At 44.7% G+C, this 24,841-nt stretch overlaps 1 protein-coding gene and 1 pseudogene across 1 annotated transcript; one reads left to right on the top strand and one right to left on the bottom strand.

The window, feature by feature from the left end:
* Nucleotides 1-5,607: 5,607 nt before the first annotated feature.
* On the top strand, nucleotides 5,608-18,947 carry Cgas (cyclic GMP-AMP synthase). Its single transcript, XM_034484360.2, has 5 exons — nucleotides 5,608-6,390; nucleotides 11,777-11,996; nucleotides 13,537-13,779; nucleotides 14,616-14,718; nucleotides 16,095-18,947. The coding sequence occupies exons 1-5, from the start codon at nucleotides 5,836-5,838 to the stop codon at nucleotides 16,435-16,437; spliced, it is 1,464 nt and encodes a 487-aa protein (XP_034340251.1). The 5' UTR covers nucleotides 5,608-5,835; the 3' UTR covers nucleotides 16,438-18,947.
* A 1,047-nt stretch (nucleotides 18,948-19,994) lies between these two features.
* Nucleotides 19,995-21,864, bottom strand: LOC117693615 (trafficking protein particle complex subunit 14 pseudogene; annotated as a pseudogene).
* Nucleotides 21,865-24,841: the final 2,977 nt, after the last annotated feature.

The following is a 24,841-nucleotide window of genomic DNA, read 5'->3' as shown; positions in this document are numbered from 1 at the left end:
CCTCTGGGTTTACATGTGAATATCATGTCTCCAAATTAAAACAACTTTATGCAGGTTAAACCTTTTTTTAGACATTTATTTTATGTGTATGATTGTTTTGCCTATGTGTGTGTGTGGGCGCGTGCGCGCGCGCGCCATAACCTAGCCTATTCCCACAAAAGTCAGAAGAGGGCATCAGATTATCTGGATCAATAAATAGTTGTGAGCCACTATTGTGGTTGTTGAGAATCAAACATAGGCAGGTTCTCTGCAAAGAGCAAGAGCTCTTGGTCACTGAGCCATCTCTCCGGTTCTTATTTATACACAATTTAAACATATATACACACAAGACATGGAGAATTAGAGAACTCCTATTGAAAGAAAATTTTGAAATAGGCCCAAACTAATAAACTTAGCAGGGCCCTGTGATTCCTTTTTCCCTAACCTAAATAGTTAAAAATGCCTGTCAGCATGTTTGGGCTCAGTTAATTACTCACAGAAAATATAGAGTTATAAGACCAAGGACGAAGGCCTGTTGAGCCTCCCAAGGACTTGGCCGGACATATAGATAAAAATGGTATGCAAGGACACTTTTAAATAGAGAATAGGGATATGCCCTGGAGTATGTCTAAATGAATAATGGGCCATCTGGTGTTCCTCCAAACCCCTTCCCCCGCTTAAGGTCTTCTCAAGGTCCAAGAAACTGCAATTTAAGTTTAACTAGACTAGACACTATAGATAAGCTTCCACCTGCAGGAACTGCCTTCTGCCCCCTCGACTTGCACAGCTGCTGATGTGGAGCAGCCAATTGTGTGTACCCATGCGAAGGTTCCCCCTTTCTCCCCACTCCATCCTTATAAAAACTCTAAAACGTGGAACCTCAGGGTCGTTCCCACTGTCTCTTGCACAAGACGTGTTGGGCGGCCTGGAATGTTCCGTCATTAAACCGCCTCACGTGCTTGCAACAAGACGGTCTCTCGTGTGTCCTTTGGGTGCGTGCCGTCCTGAGACTCGAGTGGGGTCCCCCGGGATCCCCTTCTGAGGAGTCTTAGGTCTTTCTCTACCAAGTGCTCTATCCCTACTTTACTAGAATGCCAGCCTTTTGTTGCAAGTAACTATTTTTACATGCACGTACAGTTTCCTCTGAATTGAAATATTCCTAGAGGAGGGAGTCTCATAAGAGTCCACACATGAACAAGTTTACAGGTTCAGTCCAAGGAAGTTTTATAAGTTGGCAGGCCCACTCCTACCCCCAGGCTATACAAGCAGGAACCATTGCTAGGGGGAAGACTCCAGGACCATCAGTGTGCAAGTCCTTCTGGGACTCCAGGGATACAACTTTTGTGGGTTGTCATCCATACTGGCCTGGGCTTTTCTGTGATGCAGCTGTCTTTGTGTCATCCACACTCCTGTCAATTACTCCCAATAAATTCACTATTTCACTAAATTAGACTAGAGTGGAATCATTTTCTTTGGCTTGTTCTTGGTGCCCTCAGGTTAAATATACATTTGTTCACATTTCCACAGGAGGGGGAAAAATCATACAGCACTGGAATGCTATTATTCTGTATATAGGTAGTGTGATTATACTATTTTTCTTTTTTTTTTAAAGATTTATTTATTTTATGTATATGAGTACACTGTAGTTTTCTTCAGACACACCAGAAGAGGGCATCGGATCACATTGCAGATGGCTGTGAGCCACCATGTGGTTGCTGGGAATTGAACTCAGGACCTTTAGAAGAGCAGTCAGTGCTCTTAACCACTGAGCCACTTCTCCAGCCCCGATTATACTATTTTTCACCTTATGCCTCTCCACTTAACTATATGTATTTACGTTTTTTAATTGCATGTATTCATTTGCATGTGTGTATGTGTATGGACTTATTCATACTACAGCATACATATGGAGATCACACACAACTTGAGAGAGTCAGTGCTCTTTATCCTGTGGGTTCTGGGAATTGAATTCATGCCGCCAGATATGGCAGCAGATATTTTTACCTGCCAACCATCTGGCCAATCCCCTTAACAATATTAAACAAAATTTGTTTAGCTGGGAGCGATGGTGAAGCTCTGAGTTTGATGTCAGCATGGACTACATAATGAGTTCCTGGATAATCAAGGTTATGTAGAGAGATCATATCTCAGAGAAAAAGTGAAAATAAGCAAAAAAGAAAAAAATTTTTAAAATTTCTTACATTTTCTTTATTTTTTAAAAAAAGTCCTCCATACTGTATATTGGTTTGTTTGTTGTTGTAGGTGTTTTGATTTAGACGAAAGACAGACAGACAGACACACACACACAGAGGGGTAGGTGGAGAGAGAGAATGAAAGAGAGATAAAAGAGAGAGAGAGGAGGAGAGAGAAAAAAGAGAGAAGAGAGAGGAGAGAGATAAAAAAGAGAGGAGAGAGAGAGAGAGAGAGAGAGAGAGAGAGAGAGAGAGAGAGAGAGAGGTAAGCAGCCTTGGTGAATAGATGGGAGACAAATGACAACTTCTGGAGAGCCAGTGATCTCCTTCTACCTTGTTTTGAAGCAGGGCCTCTCCTATTATTTCTCTAGATGTTCTGTGTACTCCAGGACAGCGGACGAGAGAACTTAAGGCCAATTCTTCAGTCTCTGCCTCCCATCTTGCAGTAAGAGGGCTAAGATGAAAGCCAGTCTTTTTTTTGTGGGTTCTAAGGATCAAAAACAGGTGTCAGGGGTGCACAGCCATCTCAGTGAGCCATTTTCCCAGCTTCTATTGTGCTTTTGAGATATCTTAATTTGCTGCCCAGAGTGAACTGGAACTCACAGCAATCCTGCCTCAGCCTGCTGAGTGCTGGCATTTCAGATTTATGCCACCATGTTTGACTTGGATTCTTTTCCCTTTGAGATGTATTCTTTCTATGTACATCAAACTAGACTCGAATTCTCCATCCTCCTGCCTCAGTTACCTGTATGTGGGGATTGCAGGTATGCAGATTATGTCCAGCACAGAAGTGAATACTTACGCTCTAACCATGAATAATGAAATTGGTTTAGATGAGATGTGATGTTTCACAAACACTGGACATTTTTCAAGTATCATCAAATATTTACTAGCAGTTCTCTCCCAACCCCTCCTTGCTCTGTTCTTGCCCTCTCAGCCTGGAATTGATATATAGACCAGGCTGGTCTTGAACTCATAAAGATCTGCCTCCTCAGTGTAAGAACCAAGGTAGTTTGCCTTTTTCTTTTCCTCTAACAGGTTTTACTATGTAGCCAAGTCTGGCTTTGAACTGATCCTCCCATATCAGCCCTCAAAGTATTTATATTAGAGTTATGGCCTACCCTAACTAAAGTATACTACTTTTTAATATTTTAAGCCAATAGCTTAAACCATTGATCAAAGAATCATAGACTTAGCCAGGTGGTGGCGTCTCATGCCTGTAATCCTAGTACACAGGAAGCAGAGGCAGGGGCAGGGGCAGGGGCAGGGGCAGGGGCAGGGGCAGGGGCAGGGGCAGGGGCAGGGGCAGGGGCAGGGGCAGGGGCAGGGGCAGGGGCAGGGGCAGGGGCAGGGGCAGGGCCAGGGCCAGGGCCAGGGCCAGGGCCAGGGCCAGGGCCAGGGCCAGAGCCAGACAGGCAGAGGCAGGGAGGCAGGGAGGCAGGGAGGCAGGGAGGCAGGGAGGCAGGGAGGCAGGGAGGCAGGGAGGCAGGGAGGCAGGGAGGCAGGGAGGCAGGGAGGCAGGGAGGCAGGGAGGCAGGGAGGCAGGGGAGAGGCAGAGAGGCGGAGAGGCAGAGGTGCAGAGGTGCAGAGGCAGGAGGATCTCTGAGTTCAAGGCCTGATCTACAGAGTGAGTTCCAAGACAATCAGGGCCACACAAAGAAACCCTGTATCACAACCTGTCCCCCTCCCCCAAAGAATCATAAACCTAACGGAAACTCACCTGTGAGAATCCCTCCCACCTACATTTGAAGACTAGGCATTAATCTGTTCACATGATATATATTCAGTGTAGAATCATCCCTTTCCAAGGAAGACATTACTCATAGACCCAGAACCAAAATGTTCAGTTGTAGCTTAAGGACAGATAATAAAGACTATAGGCATTGAATTTCTATTATGGAAGTCTACAGTGTGTGGAGTCTTATGTGGAAGGCAGTCTGTTACTCTTTTATCAGGGTCCCCAGGATGGACCTCAGGCTTATTGCTGTTTGTTTGAGACAAGATCTCACTCTCTTACCCAGGCTTGTACTTCTAGGTTCAAAGATGCTCTGCCCAAGTCTCCAGAGCAGCTGGAACTATGGGCCTATGCTACCACAGGCGGTGCTAAGAGTTGATTAACTAGAAAGATTCACAATGAAAAGAATTACAATTACAGTTATAATTACAGTATGTGATGTTGCAGTGAATTTTGCTCCTTTCAAAATCACTGTTCAAATTTCATTCTCTCCGGATGCTCATGCCTATTCCTTACCCTCTTGCACTGTTTTCTTCTTTCTTCCTCTTCCTCCCCTCCTCCCTTCTCCCCTCCTTCTCCTCCCCTTCCCCCTTCTCCTCTCCCCCCTCCTCCTCTTCTTCCTCTTCCTTTTCTCCAGATAGGGTTTCTCTGCATAGCCTTGGCTGTCCTAGAACTGCATAGAACTTGGCTGTCTGTAGACCTCTGACTTACCTTTGTCTCCCGAGTGCTGGGACTAATGGTGAATGCCATCATACTGGCGTCGAAAACAGAGAGGTTTCCTGTTTAAAGTATATTTCTGCAAAGGAGGAAGTGTCTCCATCCCCAGACACGTCTACTTGCCATTCAAAAGTCAGTGCTCAGAAGACAAGTTCCCATTCTGGGAACTCATGTACAGGCACTGATGGGAAGGAGGGAAGAGAGTTGCAGGGGCGATAGAATGGCAACACTGATTAGTGTCTTTTTATCCAGGCTACATGTATCCCATAATATATGGCACATGAGCATGTGTGTGAGCATGCACCAACACACACACACACAGACACACACACACACACACAGACACACACAGACACACACACACACACACACACACACACACACACACACACACTTTCCCAAAAGTTAAATATAGCAGCAATTTGTGAGCTTTATTTTAGTGGACACACAGGATTATGTAATAAAGAGTGGAAACACACATTCTGATGTTAGCTGAAGACTAAGTGGTGTTCTGAACCGTGTAAATCTTCAGAAGGCAGGTGTTTGGTTTTGTCAGCGGAATTCAGTGGAAGGCAAAATGAGTTCCACCGGGAACAACTCAAAGAAGCAACCACTGTTGACAAGATCAACTTTAGACATTGGTTTCTGAAAGTCTGCACTGAAGTGCCGCGGAATCTCAGCAGCTAAAGTAGGATGGTGCTGCTCACATAGGCACTTGAAACACGTTCTTTAAGATTCTGTGTGCTTTTTAGAAAGATAAATTGAAATACTAACTCCAAGCAGTTAATCTAACTTGTAAAGGTTCAGTGAATTTCTATTTTTCATTAACAAGAACAGCAAATTCTTATTTAAAGTTTACATTTAAAAAGTTTTTTTTTATCAACTACAAATGTACGAGAGACAGAAGTGTCCTGAAAAACATCTTGGTGGTAGGTCGGCAAATCTGGCCATGTAAGTTACTGTCAGTGCTTTCCTTGTCTTTGCTGTAAAGGAGGGGTGGGTGTTTCCCAGCCAGTGGCTCAGCTGCTTCCCACCGGTGAAAAAGTTCGCATCTCTAGGACCGCCTCTTCCTGGCGGGGACTTCACGAGTGCTCCTGCGCCTGCTCCCGGCGGGTACAGACATGCTACGTTCCCGCCAGATATTTAAGTTTCGGTTCCCGCGGCCTTTCTCCGAAGTCGATTTATTCTTTCCGAGAGCGAACAGTGACAAAGATGGAAGATCAGCGTAGACGGACGACGGCGCCGCGCGCTAAGAAGCCATCGACGAAGCGCGCCCCGACGCAGCTCAGCGGGACCGGGGCCACCCTGTCCCACGCGGGAAGCTGCGGCCCGCAAAGGGGGGCGCGATCGCGGCGGGCGGAGCGTGACGGGGACACCACGGAGAAGCCACGGGCCCCAGTGCCCCGATCGCGTCCCGGAAGTGCCACTGTGCGCACCAAAAATGCACAGCCCTCAGCCACGGACGCGGCCGGAGCTTCCGAGCCGCCCGCCGTCCCGGAGCCCCAGCCGCCCGAGGACCCCGAGGCGCCGAACGTCGCAAGAGGACTTAGCCACAGAAGGGGCGCGCGTTCCACCGGGCAGCCCATAGCGCCTCGACGGCTAAATAAAGTGCTGGACAAATTGAAATTGAAACGCAAAGACATCTCAGAGGCCGCCGAGACGGTGAATAAGGTTGTGGATCGCCTACTACGCCGAATGAAGAACCGGGAGTCGGAGTTCAAAGGCGTGGAGCAGCTGAACACTGGCAGCTACTATGAGCATGTGAAGGTGAGCGGCCAAGACCTGCTTGCTGAAGGGGATCCGGCCCCACTTCTCACCGCCTCACCGCTTGCCTCCTCACCTGTTTGGGGTTCTCCACACTCTTGGGCGTCCGCCCCCACCCACCTCCCTTGAAACAACTCAGTCGTCGTCGTCTCCTCCTCCTCCTCCTTCCCCTCCTCCTCCTCTCCTTCTCCCCTTCTCTTCCCCTCCTCCTCTTCCTCTTCCACTACTACTTCTTCTCCTCCTCCTCTCTTCTTCTGCTCCTGCTCCTGCTCCTGCTCCTGCTCCTGCTCCTGCTCCTGCTCCTGCTCCTGCTCCTGCTCCTGCTCCTGCTCCTGCTCCTGCTCCTGCTCCTGCTCCTGCTCCTGCTCCTCCTCCTCCTCCTCCTCCTCCTCCTCCACTACTACTTCTTCTTCCTCTTCTTCCTCCTCTTCTTCTCTCACAGCAACCAATATTGATAGCTAGTTTTTCTTTTTCCTTTTTTTTTTTTCGGGGGGGGGGGAGTTTTTCGAGACAAGGTTTCTCTGTGTAGCCCTGGCTATCCTGGAACTCACTCTGTAGACCAGGCTGGCCTGGAACTCAGAAATCCTCCTGCCTCTGCTTACCAAATGCTGGGATTAAAGGCGTGCGCCACTACCACCCGGTATAGCTAGGTGGTTTTTTTTTTTTTTTTTTTTTTTTTTTTTTTTTTTTTTTTTTTTCACTTTGCTTTGGAGGAATTCTGGATTTCCTCCCAAGGAGTTATGGAAGAGTGGATAGATAGGTGACCTTAAAGAAGTGCTCCACACCCAGTGTGGATGATGACTGTTATGGCTGAATGGATGGAGTCGCCTTTCTTAACCTTCCCCAACTGTATCCTCTAGATTGAATATAGCGCATCCCAGAGACCCTGGGACCGCTTGCACATAGGGAAGAATTGTATACAACTAGTTGGGAGAGGCTGGGTACTCAAGAGAGGGTCCCATGACATTCTCACACCTCCTATGAATGAATGTCAGTCAACAAGCCTAGTTCTAGTGCTCTTTGGAGAGCAGGCTCAGCTGAATTCCTGAAGGTGGTGGTGATAGCTATTCTCTGCTGGTGAAATGAGCCAATTCAAGCCAAATTAAAGTATATTAAGGCAGATTTATTGGAAAGCTGCTCTTGTGCAGGTTCACTGGTCCTAAGGAACAGAGGCCAGGGAAGTCACCATGGGGAGGGAGACAGAGGGGAGGGGGAAGAAAAAGAGAGAAAGAGCGTGCCCATTCAGGGAGAGAGAACATGTAAGGAGGCAGAGAGGGGGAGAGAAGGAGGAAGGGAGACAGGAAGAGAGGGAGGGAGGGGAAGAGAGAGGGCATAAAGTGTCCACATTATATAGGGAAGAGCTTCTGGGGAGGGGAAACCCAGCTCCTTGGCTGGAAAGTTTAGGGCAGAGGGTAGGGTATGCTAGCCACATCCTGTAACAGGTAGGGACTGGGGGATGCTGGGAGAACTGGCCAGTGTTGGTTAAATATGCACCTGGATCTGAATGCCAACACCTCAGCCGTCCTGCTGACATTGGGATGCCATTATTGGGGAAGGGGTCCAAAACTGGAATGCTGGCCAAGTCTGGGAAGAGCAGGCTGTTTTACTTGTTGTCCAGGTTGTGGGACTATCTGGGGCTGGCCACTTTTGGAGCTGTCCTGGATTCAGGAATCTGTAACAGATGTGTTAGGGGCAGAAGATAAAGTTAAGGAGTTTAGGGGAGAAAACATTCTTTTCTTGGGTGTACATTTGAAACTTTTAGGCCCATGGTCTTGGTAGTTGGGGGCGGGGCTCCCATGATGAGGGAAAAGGGAATAGATTCCACCTCGCCTTAGGAATAGACAGGTGGAGAGGGAAACAGGCTATCGATTGAGAGTACTTATCTGGAGTGAATTTGACCTGTGAGAAGTAGATTCCAGTGGATGCTATGAAGCTTGTAAGTATATTTTTAACTTCACAAAAGATCAATTTTCTATGTGTTAATATTACTACTGTTTCCTGTTAACGTGCTGAACTTTGAGTCTCACCACAATGGCAGCACAGTGAGGGGAAAGAGATCTGAAGCGTTTCCCGTCCTCCCATGTCCCTTACCTCACCTTGCTGTCACCATTCAAGGTTTTCACGACCTCCAACCTTCAAAACTTACATTTACGAAGCTCAAAACACTGTCCTAGAACCTCAGGCACTTTCTTAGAAGCTTTCCTATCCTCAGACCTTACATACACACTATAAACTGTTTTCCTGTTCAAAGTCACCATGAGACACTGGTGGGAACAGTCACTGTAAAGTGAGTTCCTTTAGCTAAAGAAATAGGAAAAAGTTATTTCTTTCACTGGTCTAGTCTTCAAAGCCCTCAGAGACCTGAGAAGCAGAGATTTTACCTGAGGAAGCAGGAAGTATAATCCTACTGGCTTATGGATCAATTAAAATGACAGAGACTAGTCTAAAGTCTACTACCTAAACAATTGTCCCAGACTCCTGTGGTCTCCATGGCACCTGTGCAGAGGCAGTCTTTGGCCATTTGGCCAAGAATATGAGAGGGATTTTCTGTGGAAGAGGAACATGGGAGAGACTGACCTTACCTTGTCTTAGGCAACATTGGACAATTAACTCTCTGGTGTCCTGCTTGTCCACAGTTCAGGCTGGGCCCTAGCCTGGACAAGACAATGTGGCAGTCTTTCCCAGTGATTAGTGTACTACAATTCAGGTGGAGTCCTTTACTGTTATACCACTATCTTCTTGGAGACCTTGGGGGTGGTCACTGCTAGGATTTGGGAGTCTCTGTCATGGTAAGTTTAAGCATCTTAAATGCCATATTCAGCAGATCTCTGAAGTGTCTGAAAACCATCTGTCTATCTAAAGCATATATGAATAGAGAAACTTTGCTTGTTTCTAGTTACTCGTCCTAGGTTTAACCTTACAAACATGTACAGATGGGTAAATAAGGCTTGAGTGTAGCCGGGCGGTGGTGGCGCACGCCTTTAATCCCAGCACTTGGGAGGCAGAGGCAGGCGGATTTCTGAGTTCGAGGCCAGCCTGGTCTACAAAGTGAGTTCCAGGACAGCCAGGACTACACAGAGAAACCCTGTCTCGAAAAACCAAAAAAAAAAAAAAAAAAAAAAAAGGCTTGAGTGCTAGCACTGACCAAGTATATCTGACTTAAACAGTCACTGTCTGTTTTTAGTTATCTGCTCTAAACTGTACCTGTAGTATTAAAATAAAATACCTTCTTAAGAGTGAAGATATAGAGCATAACCATAACTTTAAAAAGACAAAAACTAAGTTCTAACAAGTGTAAACAATTTAGTCTCAAAAATTAATACCAAGTGGGTTACTATTATGTTATAAGGTTTGGCTGTCAGGTAGGGACTGAGGGATGCTGGGAGAACCTGGTGGCCAGGGCCACTTTGGTGTGTTAAATATGCATCTCAGCTGATTGTCCTGGGTTTGAATCTCAAAAGGTGGCAGATCAGATCAGAGGCTAATCCTGTACCACACGAGTGAAAATTAAAAAAAATAAATGAAAATGTAGTGGTTTCATTCAAATGAAGTGGTAACTCATCCTAGCAGGGAGACAGAGGTAGGTGAGTCTTTGAGAGTTTAAGTCTAGCTTGGTCTACATAGAGTCCCAGGACAGCTAGGGCTCTTCAGTTTCTTCTGTTTCAAACCAAAACAAATAAATAAAAGAATGAACCACAGCAACTTGAAACATGAATGGATTATAAAAACAAACTAGTGCAAATAGCCACTGCAAGAGGTCAAGAAGAAGAAATGAAATGAGTAAAATTGGCAAAGGGGCAAACAACTATTATGCACAGATGACATAATTATGTATAAGCTATTAAAATGTCCAGTGAGCTAGCAAGACTACTAGACACAAAACCATAAACTAAAACCAACTATTTAAATATGCAAGAGAATGCAAATGAGGCAGAGATGGACTGAAAACCAAGTAGAGGGAGGAGAGAGAGCTCTAAGGTTAAGGACACTGGCTGCTCTTCCAGAGGATCAGGGTTTGCATCCCAGCAACCACATGGGAGTTCAAAACCATCTGTAACTCCCATTCCCGGGGATCCGACAGGTTTTTTCTGGTTTGTACAGGTACTAGGAACATACATGGTGCAAAGACAGACATGTAGGCAAAACACTCATATAAATAAGATAAATAAGTAACGTGTAAAAAGCAAAGCTCAAACTAATGAGTGCTGTGTGGTAATTTTATTTACTTTATTCTACTTTGCTATACTATCTTATGACAATGTCTCAAGTATCCCAGGCTGGCCTCTAACTCACTGTGTAGCCAAGGATAATCCTCCTGGCTTTACCTCTACAGAGGTGGTATCATGTCATCATCCTAACTAGTTTATACAGTTCTGGGCATTGAACCCAGGGCTTCATTCATGTTAAGCAAAATAGTCTACCAACTGAGCTCTCTGTGTTATTTAATATAGGAAAAGTATTTATTGTGATTGCTGTGATAATGGTTGAAAATGTGTAACAGGAGTTTCATAGTTGTTATGTTTTTAGATAGGATTTTACTGTATAGCCCAGGCTGGCTCCTCAAACTTGTGATTCTCTTACCTCAGTCTTCCAAGGGCTGGAATTACAGGTGAGTGTTACCATGCCAGCCTCAAAACACATTTCTGTGACGACTGTGGCAGGAAAGTGTATTTTGTGATATGAAAGGTAACATCACAAGGCTTTTAATTTATTAAAAAATGTTTTTGGTGAATGTCTTTGTTTTTTTGAGATAGGTGAATGTTTTGTTTTTTGATATATGAAGCCATGGGTGAACCTCCAAAATGCTGGAATTAACCCCTATTCCTGGGATTTTGATTGAGATATATATATTTTCCCCCTTGTGTTGGAACAGTATGCCAGAGGAGTGGTCCAGGACTAGAGTACTTTTTGTGGAAAGATTTTACTTTAGTTAAAAATTATTTACTTATATGTTATTTATGTATATGTGTGAGCTTATAGGCACCCTATGTACAGGAACCTATGCAGGCCAGAAAAGATGTCATGTCACTTGGCACTTTAGTTACAGGTGGCTGTGAGCTCCCTGATAGGGTGCTAGGAACCAAATTTGAGTTTTAGCCTAGCCTGGGCTATGTTGTACATTCGAGGCCAGCCTGGGCTACAGAGTAAGAACCTGTTTTAAAACATATGTGATTGCTTGGCTTAATAAAAGAAAAAAAAATTGAGTGGCTCTACAAGCCAAAGCCAATATAGTGGTACTTAATAACAGGAACTTCCTGTTCTCAGGTGTTGTGGTCCTGTTCCGAAAGGGAATACATCTTGCTTTTCGATGGAGTGTCAAGTGAAAATTTCAAGGGGGATAAAGGCGATTGTTTAGAACTATTTCAATGTTATTTTTACTATTCTTTAGATTTCTGCTCCTAATGAATTTGATGTTATGTTTAAACTGGAAGTTCCCAGAATTGAGCTACAAGAATATCATGAAACGGGTGCTTTCTATCTTGTGAAGTTCAAAAGAATTCCACGAGGAAATCCGCTGAGTCATTTTTTAGAAGGGGAAGTATTATCAGCTACCAAGATGCTGTCAAAGTTTAGGGAAATCATTAAAGAGGAAGTTAACGAAATCAAAGGTGAGATTTGGAAGTTTGAATCTTGCAGATCTGATGCTGCCTTACTGCTCAGATACACTTCTCTGTTGATTCCTCTGCCCCTCCTCCCCACCAGCTTCTCTCTCTCTCTTCTCTGAGTGCTCCCAGAAGTCTTTCCTTGGAGCAGTCTCCTGCCACCTCCCAGAGCTTCCTGAACTGACCACGATACTTGTCCTGGGGCTATGGACATGGACATCTACAGCTCCTGCTATCTGTCTGTCCATCCATCCAACTATCTTTTGAAACAGGATCTTACTGGCTGATCTATGTATTGGTTACTATGTAGACCAGGCTGGCCTTGAACTTAACAGAAATCTGCCTATCTCTGCCTCCTGAATGCTGACATTAAACAGCACACCAGCACCCCGAACAAGCTCATCCTAAATTTCATTTTGGTTCAGTCTTTCTTCAACATCAACTGTTTTATAGGATAGACCTGGTAGAATCATATCTAAAGCATCTACTTTCTTAGTTCACAGGCTTAGTGTCTTTCCCAGTTCTGTTAATTTGAGACTATTTGTGTGGCTGTTTACTTAGAGATGGAATATCATTCCATTGCTCACACTGGCCCTGAAAACATTTTTGGGGTGACACTAGGGGTTGAAGTCAGGATCTTGTGCAGTATTGGGCAAGCACTACCTCTGAGACCCTATTTGAACTGCAGTAATTGCTCTTCCACTGTTTCTTGATACTCACTGCCTATATGCTGGATCATAGCTACTCTCATCCGTGCTGCTACGTGGCAACTTTTGCTGACTTTTCTCCAAAGCACCATTTAAAATTCTAAATGAAAATGTAATTACAGCACTCCTGTAGTGACAGTTTTTGAATTTTGGGTTCTTTAAAAAAACACAGAAATAAGAATGTGTTTTTGTTTTAGTACCAGGTGTGGGGATACAGGGCTGCTTAGGACTGTCCAAAGCAGCTGACTCTGATCTGCCTCATACCCTAGCTGAGGCATGGTTTTGTCAGCTGCAGATAGTTTCTGAGATTGTGTGACATTTGGAATTCTGGGAGCTTTTCAGAGGGCATATAAATGCTAGAGCCCCATAGGAGTGGTTGTTGGTTGTTCAAGGGGTTGGTTGTGCTTTGTTAGTAGTTGTGCTCAAAGAAGAAACAAAAGGAAATTAGAGTCAGGGATCTCTCTCTCTCTCTCTCTCTCTCTCTCTCTCTCTCTCTCTCTCTCTCTTCTTTCTCACCTATCTAGTGATGAGGGGTAAAATGGGGGGGGGGGGATAAAGGGTGGAAAAAAGAAGGACCCACAAAGTAGCCAAGACCAGCTACACATTCCTAAACCCAAAGTCTTTAGGAATGGTTTCATCAGTTCGAGATAGACTCCTGACAGCATCTCCAGAGAGTAACTTGGTTACATGAGAAAACACTGCTTCCTGGGGTGTAGTTCTGTATTGCAGTTAATATTAACTAGGGCTTTAGTATAGATTTTGAATTATGGTTCTGTTACTTTCTCGTATTTCCAGAGAAAATGGATCAACCCTTTCTTTGCTTCAATATGTGTAAACAGATATAGATGTCAGCGTGGAGGAGGAGAAACCAGGAAGTCCTGCTGTAACCCTTCTCATCAGGAACCCTGAAGAGATATCTGTGGATATAATTCTGGCTTTGGAATCAAAAGGCAGCTGGCCTATTAGTACCAAAGAAGGATTACCTATTCAAGGCTGGCTCGGAAGGAAAGTGAGGACCAAGCTAAGAAGAGAGCCATTTTATCTTGTACCCAAGAACGCAAAAGATGGAAATGTTTTTCAAGGTTTGTTAAATGTAAAGATTACTAGGAAGGATATAAAAGGCTCAGGAGTGTCATATGCAAAGACAGTAAAAGATGAACAGTCCACTGATGTGCTGGCATTCGAGAGCCACCAGGCTAAACAGACCACAACACGAGTTGGCCAGCTCAGACTGAGAAACGTGTGGCTGTCTTCCTTGAGAAGGGTGCAGGCAGAGGTATGAGGAACAGGGGTTTCAGGTCATCTCTGCTCCATAGTGAGTTTCAGGTCAAATTGGGTGACATGAGACCCTGTCTCAAAATAACTCCCAAGCCACAGCAGCAATAATGACTCCACTTTCAAATGTCTACAAGTCACTACATCTAACATTTGTTTCTTTGTAAGTGAAGACAGTACATGCTGCCTTGGACCCAGTCCACTGTGGTTCTGCATCTCAGGGCTTGCCCTGGACCATCTGTGTGATCTTGTGCTGGTTTTGAAGCCTCTTGGGTAGTTGCTCATTGTGCACATCAAAGCTCCTTGAAAGATGGTGGAGAAGTTAAACCATAAGAGAAGCAAAGTATAACAAAATTAATCTGGCAAATATAATATGATTGATATTATATCTACACAAAATAATGTCTGATCTTCGCTAAGTACATTAAGTTCTGATCTCTGTATTTCCCCATTTAAGCCTGCTTTTGCTGTCTGATATTTACTTTAGTAATGACTTTGTCTATCCATTCACTTCTTTTGGTCCATCTCTTTCGTAAACTTCTTCAGGATGATATTTTAATATAGGATCTAGACTTAGATATTGTGTTGTTTATATGCGGCTGCTTTTAGTAACATGCTTTCTGTTTTTCTTTCTGAAATTAAGGAGAGACATGGCGCCTCTCTTTCTCTCACACTGAAAAATTCATTTTGAATAATCACGGGATAGGAAAAACATGTTGTGAATCTTCCGGAGCAAAATGTTGCAGGTAATGTCCTTATTTTTTTAAATGGAAAACTACCTATATAACATTTAATGCTTCCTTGGCACTATAGATCGGGTGTGGGGATGATTATTACTGTTGAGGACTGGGAGAAGGGTTGTATTGGGATGATTTGGGGTAGGGAGCAAAAGGGAAGGGGACAGGGAGGAAGGGAAGAAGAAGGCAGAGGAGGAATATTTATTCCTGGGATCTCCCTGTATAGCTCAGGCTGACCTTGAACTCATGTGATCTTCCATGCCTTCCTCAGCCTCCCAAGTGCTGAGATTATAGGCATGCACACTGCACATATATTATCATAAAAGGTGAAGAGGCCAAAGAATGACTCTTATTGGATAGTGGTGACTGCTATGGGATGGGATAGCACTGTTGCTATTAGGAACTGACCAGCCAAACTTGAAATACACTTGAAATAAGTGGGTCATTTTTCTCATTAAAATATATACCATCAAGAAGCAAGACTGAGCCGGGCAGTGGTGGCGGACGCCTTTAATCCCAGCACTTAGGAGGCAGAGGCAGGCGGATTTCTGAGTTCGAGGCCAGCCTGGTCTACAGAGTGAGTTCCAGGACAGCCAGGGCCATACAGAGAAACCCTGTCTCAAAAAACAAAAAGAAAACAAAAACAATCAAACAAAAAAAGATGCTAGGTATGGTGACATCTTTAACACGAGCATTCAGGAGGAAGAGGCAGATCTCTGTGAGTTCCAGGACAGCCAGAGCTACATAGAAAGACCCTGCCTGCCTCATTCTTTTAAAAAGATGACAGGATTTCTTGTAGCTTCCACATTGTTGGAGAAAGAAGCTATACCCACTCCCACCTGCCCTCCCCACACGGCCAAGAAATCAGAAATAGTCAAGTCACAAAAGACAGGCAGATTTCTGAGTTCGAGGCCAGCCTGGTCTACAGAGTGAGTTCCAGGACAGCCAGGGCTACACAGAGAAACCCTGTCTCAAAAATAAACAAACAACAACAACAACAACAACAACAAAAAAAAAAAAAAAAAAAAAAAAGAAGAAGAAGAAGCAAGACTGACCCAGGCATGGTAGTACACACTGTATTCCCAGCACTTGAGAGGTGGAGTAGAGTTAGGAGCCGAAGGCCAGCGTCTTCTACATGACCAGTTTATGGCCAACCTAATAATGGAACCCTGTTTTTAAAAAAATTGGAAATAAGAAAATATGTTTAAAAAAAAAAAAAAAACCAGACAAGGTAGTGCACATCTTTAATTCCAATACTTGTACTTGGGAAACAGGGACAGGTGGATCTCTTGTGTCCCAGGAAAGCCAAGGTTACACCGAGAGACTGTCTCAAAAGAGACAGGTTGTAAGTAAGTAAAAATTAGTATCGTCTTTTTATTTAACAGGAAAGAATGTTTAAAATTAATGAAATACCTTTTGGAACAGTTGAAAAAAGAGTTTCAAGAGCTGGATGCATTCTGTTCTTACCATGTGAAAACTGCCATCCTTCACATGTGGACGCAGAACCCACAGGACTGTCAGTGGGACCTCAAGAACCTAAACTCCTGCTTTGATGAGTTTTTGACATTCTTTCTTGAGTGCCTCAGGACAGAGGAACTGGTTCATTATTTTATTCCAAAATTCAATCTATTCTCTCAAGAACTAATTGACCAAAAGAGTAAAGAATTTCTGTCAGAGAAAATCGAATATGAAAGAAACAATGAATTTCCAATTTTTGACAAGGTTTGAAACTATGTATCTGTGTTATAAGTTATAATGTGTTCCTGTGGGTGTTTAGGTCAGAGGTTGATGTCTTTTTCAATCATACTCCACTTGTGGGGGAGGGGTGGGAGAGTGGTGATTTCAAGACATGGTTCTCTGTGTAGTCCTGTCTTGTAACTCCCTCTGTAGACTAGGCTGGTCTTGAACAAAGAGATCTGCCTGCCTCTGCCACTGGAATGCTGAAATTAAAGGCCTGTGCCACCACCAGCTGGCACACTTCACTTTTTTGAGAGAGAGTCTGCCTCTGAACCCGGAGCTCATGGAGATGCCCAGGCTGATTAGCCTGTGAGCTTCTGGAATCCACCTGTCTCTGCTTCTCCAACCCTGGATAATAGATGAACATCACCTATACAGCTTTTACATGTTGCTAGAGATCTGAACTCAAGTCCTTATACTTGCAAAGCAAGTACTCAAGTGACTGAGCCATCTTCCCAGCCTGAAATTTTCTTTTGAAATGAAATTGGGTTAAAGTGACTTAAGTCCATTGTGATGATATATGCCTGTAGTTTCAGCACTTGAGAAGTTTTCGCAGTTTGGGTTTTACTGCTGTGAACAGACACCATGACCAGGGCAACTCTTATAAGGACAACCTTTAATTGGGGCTGGCCTATATCATCATAGCAGGAAGCATGGCAGTGTCCAGGAAGGCATGACACTGGAGAAGTAACTGAGGGTTCTACATCTCTCTCTCTCTCTCTCTTTTAAGATTTATTTATTTTATGTTTATGAGTACACTGTAGCTGTCTTTAGACACACCAGAAGAGGGCATCAAATCCTATTACAAATGGTTGTGAGCCACCATGTGGTTGCTGGGAATTGAACTCAGGACCTCTGGAAGAGCACTCAGTGCTCTTAACTACTGAGGCATCTCTCCAGCCCTCAAGTTCTATATCTGAAGCCAGAAGCAGACTGTCACTCACACAGCTAGGAGGAAGGTCTCAGAAGCCCACCTCCACAGTGACACACTTCCTTCAACATGGCCACACCTACTCTAACAAAGCCACACTCCTGATAGTGCTACACCCTAGGCCAAGTATATTCAAATGGAGGCAGAAAAACCATCCAGTGTTATCCTTGGCTATATTTTTAGTTCAAGGATAGCCTGGGGTACACAAAACCTGCTTAAAACAAAGTAAAAAGGGGCTAGAGAAGTGGTTCAGTGTTTAACAGCACTTATTCCTTTCAGAGTACCTGGGTTGGTTCCCAGCGTCCGTTCTCTCTCTCTCTCTCTCTCTCTCTCTCTCTCTCTCTCTCTCTCTCTCTTTCTCTCTCTCTCTCATTCACTATTTTTTTTAAGAGCACAAAAAAAAATGAAACTATAGTCTGATCCCATAGTATGATAAGTGTGCTGGCACTTACTTATAATGCTGGGACTTGAAAAGTTGAGGTATGAGGGTTGCCATGAATGTAAGACCAGCCTGGGCTACAGAATAAGATCTCATCTCAAAAAACAAAACAAAACAAAAAACCCCCACAAAACCCACAAACAACACAACAACAAAACCACCCAAGGCCAGCAGCAGTCCCCCTATGAGTCCCCATGAGTTCCTTTGAGTTTAACCTGGGTTTGCTTACTTGTCCTGACTCAAAAGGGTAATTTTCTTTTTCTTTTTAAATTTTTTTCCTCTTTAGGATGGTTGGAACCTAAGGTGGCTTTTTTTGGTATGTTGTGCTTTCTTTCTCTTTCTCATGACATTCCCCCGACCTCCTGACACACACACCATATGGCTGTTTGTCTATCAAATGCTGATGTTCTCTTTGAATAAAAAATAAGAACTTCAAAAATGTGATAATAATTCAGATGTTCACACCACTGAGTATAATTATTTATAAGTATAAAATGAGTATAATTATTTAGTACTCAGTTTCTCATAATTCACTCACATATAAAGGGTATAACAAAAATGAAATACTAAAAATAAAAATGAAGACTTCGCCATATTAGAAAGGGAAAACAAATATAATCTGTCCCCAATTAAATACATTAAGAACTTAATGAGTTTCCCTTCTCACCTAGTAGAATCTGTAGAAGGTTGTGAGACATCGCATTAGAAATGGTTGACTCAGACTTGGTTCAAACAGAAGAAATGCACAGTGAAGCACTACCTGCTCCTCTGTCCTAGGGTACAAAGGACGATTACGTGGTTCTCCATCAGCTCTGCTTTGGGTACTTTATCATGTGTGCTTAAGCATGTAATTTGTTTCTATTTATTTTCATTCTATATGTGTTTTTACAAAAGCAGTGGTACCTAATGCAGAGAGATGGGTGAGAGACGGAGGATGACTCTCCTCTGCATCCAAGCAGTGTTCCCCAGGGACAGCTGATGCTCAGTAACTGTTTTTCCCGTAGTTTGTTGCATGTGTTGTTGCAGGAGCCCTTTTCAATGTTCTGTAGCTGTTCCCTGTGTAACAACATGTCTACCATATGTGTTGTCTTCCCCTTTTTAGTATCTTTCAATAAATAAGATTTAAATGTTTTAATATGGTTGAATGTATCAATCTTAGAGTTTGTACCTTGTACTTAACATTCACTGGGTTTAAACATCAGAGAAAAAGTGTCAACATGAGGAGAGTTCTGAGGTCAGTTAACAAATAGAATGCCAGACTTCCCCCGCCCAAAATACAAGCTCTATAACAAGCTAATATTTTCAAGTGTGTCTTCCTCCCCCAAATGGTACAGAAAGCCCTGAATCCAGTTCCCAGCATCTAAATAAAGTAAAACGGAAATCACAGGCCTTGAATTTCAGATCCTCTTGGCCCAGCCTCATCAATATTTGGGATTATATCCATATGCTGCCATACTGGGCTTGCAATGATCTTTTGAGTTCAACTCATGCTTAGATTTTGGACAACTATTTCCTTACTGTTCTGATGGCTTTTAAAAGCAGACTTTAAGGAACAACTTTATTGAGATATAATGTACCCACCATAGTTTATCCATTTGAAATGTTCAACTTGGGTCCTCTGCAAGAGCAGCCAGTGTTCTTCCTCCTCCTCTTTCTCTTCTCCTTTTTTTCTTCTCTCAAACAGCTTTTAATAGCTTTACTTCAGCCAAAAGATGTAGTCAGAGAATAAGTTATAGGACCAGACAAAAATAAAACAAGAAAACAGAACTTAAAGAGCTTCAGGCTGCCAACATAAACATGCCAGGCAGAAAGAGGCCACCTAGCTATGTCCCCAACCCCTGAGGAGGAGAGTCATTATCATTGTTGTGGGTCCCTTTACCACTATCACCCTCTAATCTCAGCCCTGCAGGTGGGTGCAAAGGAATTTCAGAGACAGGATAGAGGGAATGAGAATACTCTGTAAACTTGGGACAAACTGAAGGATTGGGGCAAGGGAGCTCCTTCAGTCCTTGCTCTGCTGGGGTGAGGCCAGCCCCCCCCCCCCCCCCAAGAACTTAGGAAATATTGTTGGCTGACCTGCAGCCATACTGTCCATTTTGCAGCCTCTGCCCTCATCCTTCACCAGGGCAGGGCTTCTCTGCCCACAGTGGGAGGAGCAGCCTAGGAACAGGAAACCCTCTAGGGTCTTAAGGTCTTTGGAGTGTCAGGAGCTGAGCCAGCAGACTGGTGTACCTTGATAGGCTTCACCACTAAGACTTCTAAGACTTTACACTCTCACTTGGCAGTTTTGTCTAGAGAAAGCACAGCCTTGACCTGGGGTATGTAGAGGGAGGACCAACAGGGGAGGCCACAGGGGTGTGATGGTCCTGTATCACACTGCCTGACCAGGAAGAAGACAGAGGCTGTGGGCTCTGTGAGGGTATAGTATCTCACTCAGTGGACTGCTCCTGACCCCAACTCCCTTCTTGGTCAGAATGACATCAGTCCAGGTCCTTTACCTCATGAGATAGGTACAGGAAGGCTGTTGGTTGGAGAAAGACTGAGAATGGCCTAGGTTGGCCTGGTGCCTCTCCACTAGGTCCTGGACATCAGGAGACTGGAGCTGCTCTTTTGGGACAGGGGCCAGGCCTCAGGCGGAGGGTGGGGCACACTGGCAGTGAACTGGAGTTTCAGTTTCATGTGCTGGCTCAGCTGGATAGGAAGATGCAGACCTTCTCAGACTGAGGTTGGACTGGGTTTCCATCTTCCCTGTATCCCAGCCTTCTAGTGCTACATTTCCTCTCTAAAGCTAAGAGGCCTGACTAGTCCTGTCCTTAGGGCCTGGAAGGCCACACTGAAGGTAAGTGTGCCGTCCTTTTGGGAGAAGCCAAGATTATTGAGGAGTGTGGAGACTAGGGCTATCTGCGTGGCCCGATGTTCCTCCTCACACAGCTGCTTTCCAGCTTGTATGTGTTCCGGGGTCCACACAAGCCTCACAACAAGGAAGTCTTGGAGGTTGTTGAGCAGTGTGTAGGTGACAGTGAAATGCTCTTAGGGGACTCACAAGAAGCAGTTACCACAAAGCAGGTGCGGTCTAGGCAGACACTGGGCAGGCGGAAGTAGTGTAGATGCTCTGGGTGAAGGGCAGCTTTGGGATGGATCACTGAACCACGGCAATCAAGGGGACTTTAAGACCCTACTTGGCCTCAGGAGGAGGCTGCACACCCCCTCTCAGGAAGTTGTGCTCCTCCAGGGCACTAAATAGACAGGGTACGAAGTAGCCAGAGGTACCAGGAAGCTGACAGGAGTCATGGAGACTTCCCCAGACTGCTGACAGACACTGCCCACCACAGCACAGAGCCATCAGGCATGACAGGTAATAACTGGAGTTGAAGTTGGGGAGGATTCAGATATCCCATATGGAGATCTCTTCCTGGGAAGAGTTATTCAGCACCTTGTGTTTTTCAGTCACAGTGAACTGCTGGCATTTCAGAACGGGAGGGGGCAGCAACGTCAGTAGGGTGCTCACTTGGGCCCAGAAGGCACTTTATCCTCTATGGAAGGTATTCCCAGGAGAAGGAGTCTGTAGCAAGCACAGGTAGCCTAGATCTCTGACTTCTGGTGCCTCCACCTCCTGCTTCTAAACGGTCACTGGTCACTGCAGTCTCTTTGGGATTCTCTGGGGGCAGTCTACCCAGTGAACCGGTGAGTGGGAAGATACCTCATCTGTGGACACAGTCAGTTCTTCCACAGGCAGCAAGCATGGTCGCTCCTCAAAAGGTAGCAGGGCCCAGGGCCTTGGGTGAGAAGGGGACTACTGCAGCCTCGAAACAAACCCCCGCCTCCTGACCCTCCCTCGCTGCCCCCACAGCCCAGGGGCTCAGCATCCTGGTCAGTGGCTCCTTGGTGGCCCTCCTCTGGCACTGACCGAGGCCAGGGCGGCCGCCAGCTCAACCCAGGCCCCTCGGAATGTCAGGGCTGAGTCGTCCCGGCATCGCAACATCCTGCGGACTATCTCCCCCAGGTACAGATGGTAACTTCGGAGAAACGCCTGGGTTGGGGGATACATCGAGTATTGGGCCACCATTGAGTGGGAGGGCAACGCAGCCAGAAACTGGGGCTCCCCGCCACACGACCCTCAGGAGCTCAGCAGGAGAGTCCTGACACAGGAGGAGACTCCACCCAGCCAGTGTTATTAATCAATGAGCCATTTTTCCAGTTCCCAGCAAGTGTACTCCTGCCTATGAAGCCAACTTCCCAGCTCCAAAGTATTGCCAATTCATGTTCAACCTGATGGTTGCGGGTTTTTTGTTTTTTCTTTTTTTCTGCCTAAAACCTGGAACCCCACAGATGCTGGCCAAGCACTTTACCACTTTAAAAAGCATTTTGTTTTTAAAGGAAGGTTATTGGAGCTCCAATTGTTCTCATACCATCTCAGTACTTGGGTACACATTCTATAAGACAAAAATGATAGAAGCTACCCAGTGTCTGGAATGTACAGTTGTCACTGTCCCTACACTCAGCTTTTACTGATTATATAAAATAAGACCACTTAACTGCAATTTTGCTTTTGAGACAAGGTTTCTCTGTGTAGCCCTGGCTGTCCTGGAACTCACTCTGTAGACCAGGCTGGCCTCAAACTCAGAAATCCTCCTGCCTCTGCCTCCCAAGTGCTGGGATTAAAGGCGTGCGCCACCATTGCCTGGCCTTGCCATGATTTTTGATGTAGTCAATTATGGTCCAAAAACATGAAGTGAAAAAAAAAAAACCAAAAAAGTATGTTTCAAGTTGCACGTTATTCTGAGTGGCTTGCTAGAATCTTATACCATCTTACTCTACCCACAGTGTCCTGCTCACATCATTCCTTTGTCTGTCATATCCATGCTGAATATGCTACCTTAAACTTACAGAATGTCACCCTTAAAAAAAATCTTAGATTCCTTGTGTACTAGTGGTTTGCCTCAGTGCCTGTTGAGGCCATGTGAGGGTGTCAATTTCCCTGGGACTGGGATTACAGGTCGCTGAGCTGCCATGTCAGTGCTGGGAATTGAACCTGAGTTCTCTGCGAGAGCAACCAGTGCTCTAAAGCCCTGAGCCAGCTCTCTAGTTCCCACATTGTACAGTTAGTCATCAAGTTGTTGTGTCATTGCAGTCCTTGTGTTTGTTAAGGCCCCATGTTACTTAGTAATGGCTCGAAATGCAATAGTACCAACATTACTGACCTGTGTATGCCAAAGAGAAAGGTAGCAATGCTTTTTAAAAAGTGAAATGGGGCTGGAGAGGTGGCTTGTTGGCTAAAGTACTGGCTGCTCTTCCAGAGGACTCTGGTTCAATTCTTTGCACCCACAATGGTCTGTAACTGCAGCCCTAGGTATATAAATCCAGTCCCAAGAGATCTGACTCTCTCTTTTGGCCTCTATGTGTCCTGCACACATGGGATATATAAATATATATGCAGGATAAACATTCATTCACATAAAATAATTTAAGAGAAATGGTCTAAATAAGGAAAACTAATATTCAAACATTTCTAACATTTACAGTAATAATGGATCTATCTGCGAAATTATGAAGGAAAACATGTGCTAGTTTTGCTACAACAAGCAAAGTGCTCGGTTAAGATGGAAAAGGTATTCAATTTGTTGGTGGGAAACATCAACAGAAAGCATGTTTCATTGGAAATGTGTGTCCCATTAAGTATTCAGGCCCTATGAACACTCTAGCAAAGTGGCCTGAAACAACTCCTTCTGAGCCACTTAGTGCAGGGATGACTATAGCTTAAACAGGTTTGGTCAGGAAACAGATTCCTGGAGCAGTTATGCCTACAATCGGAGAATCTGCAGTCATGTTTCCAGCAGAATATAAAATGACAGAGGCTGGAGATGCAGCCCATGACTGAGCACTGGTCTAGCACATGGGATGCCCTAGCTTTGATCCCTTGCACCACTGCCACCCTCCTTCCCAATAAACATGGTGCTTCCAGCAATTGTGAGGCTGTGTAGGATGATCAAGAGGTCAAGGTCAGCCTTGGGGACAGAGAAGGCACAACTAGGCCCTTTCTCAAAAACCCAAACAGCTCAACAACCGACCACCCAAACCAAACGACAAACCCAGGAGGGGCTGGTGTGATGGCTCAGCAGATAAAGGTGCTTGCTGTGCCAGCCGTGTGACCCAAGTTCAATCCCTAGAACCCACACAAATATGGAAGGAGAGAACTGACTGCATCAAGTTGTTCTTTAACCCTCTACCATGTTTGGAGTGGTATACATGCATAATATACCCATGCAGACAATAATACATTTAAGAAACCTTGAAAAAAACCAAACCAAACCAAACCAAACCAAACCAAACCAAACCAAACCAAACCAAACCAAACCAAACCAAACCAGGGGTGAGGGAGGTGGCTCAGGGGTAAGACTTCTGGCTGTGAAAGAAGAGGACCTGAGTTCACTCACTATTCACATAGAAGCTAGCCTTGACAACACATGCCTATAACATGTTGGGGATTGTGGAGAGCCAAAGTACTGCCATGAGAGCAGTCTGTGTAGCCAAGTTCAGAGAGTAGTAAGTGCAGTCAAGAGGAACTCCTATCTATGCTTAGTCGCACTCACTGCTCTTCCAGAGGAGCGGGGGTTCAATTGGCAGCTCACAACTGTCTGTAACTCCAGTTCTAAGGGACCTGACATCCTCACACACACATAAAAACACCAATGCACACCAAATAAATAAATAAATAAATAAATAAATAAATAAATAAATAAAACAGAATCATAGAGGATGATTCATTCCCAATGCTCTCCTTTGGCCTCCACAGGCACATGCACCCAAATGTACACGCGCACAAATACCGCATACATATTGAAAAGTCTTGACTGTGCCTCTCTATTCTATTGCTGTGGTAAAATACCTGGGGTTTATTTTACCTCATAGTTCCAAGGGTATGGCCTATCATGGCAGGACTTCCTTGCAGGTATATGAAGCAGCTGGTCACACTGCATTTGCAGTTAAGAGACAGAACAATCAATGTTTATGTTCAGCTAGATTCC

This window comes from Arvicanthis niloticus, chromosome 21 (genome assembly GCF_011762505.2).
Source record: "Arvicanthis niloticus isolate mArvNil1 chromosome 21, mArvNil1.pat.X, whole genome shotgun sequence".
Lineage (NCBI taxonomy): Eukaryota > Metazoa > Chordata > Mammalia > Rodentia > Muridae > Arvicanthis > Arvicanthis niloticus.
Note: the sequence above shows the minus strand (reverse complement) of the source record. Positions and strands in the feature narration are given on the sequence as shown.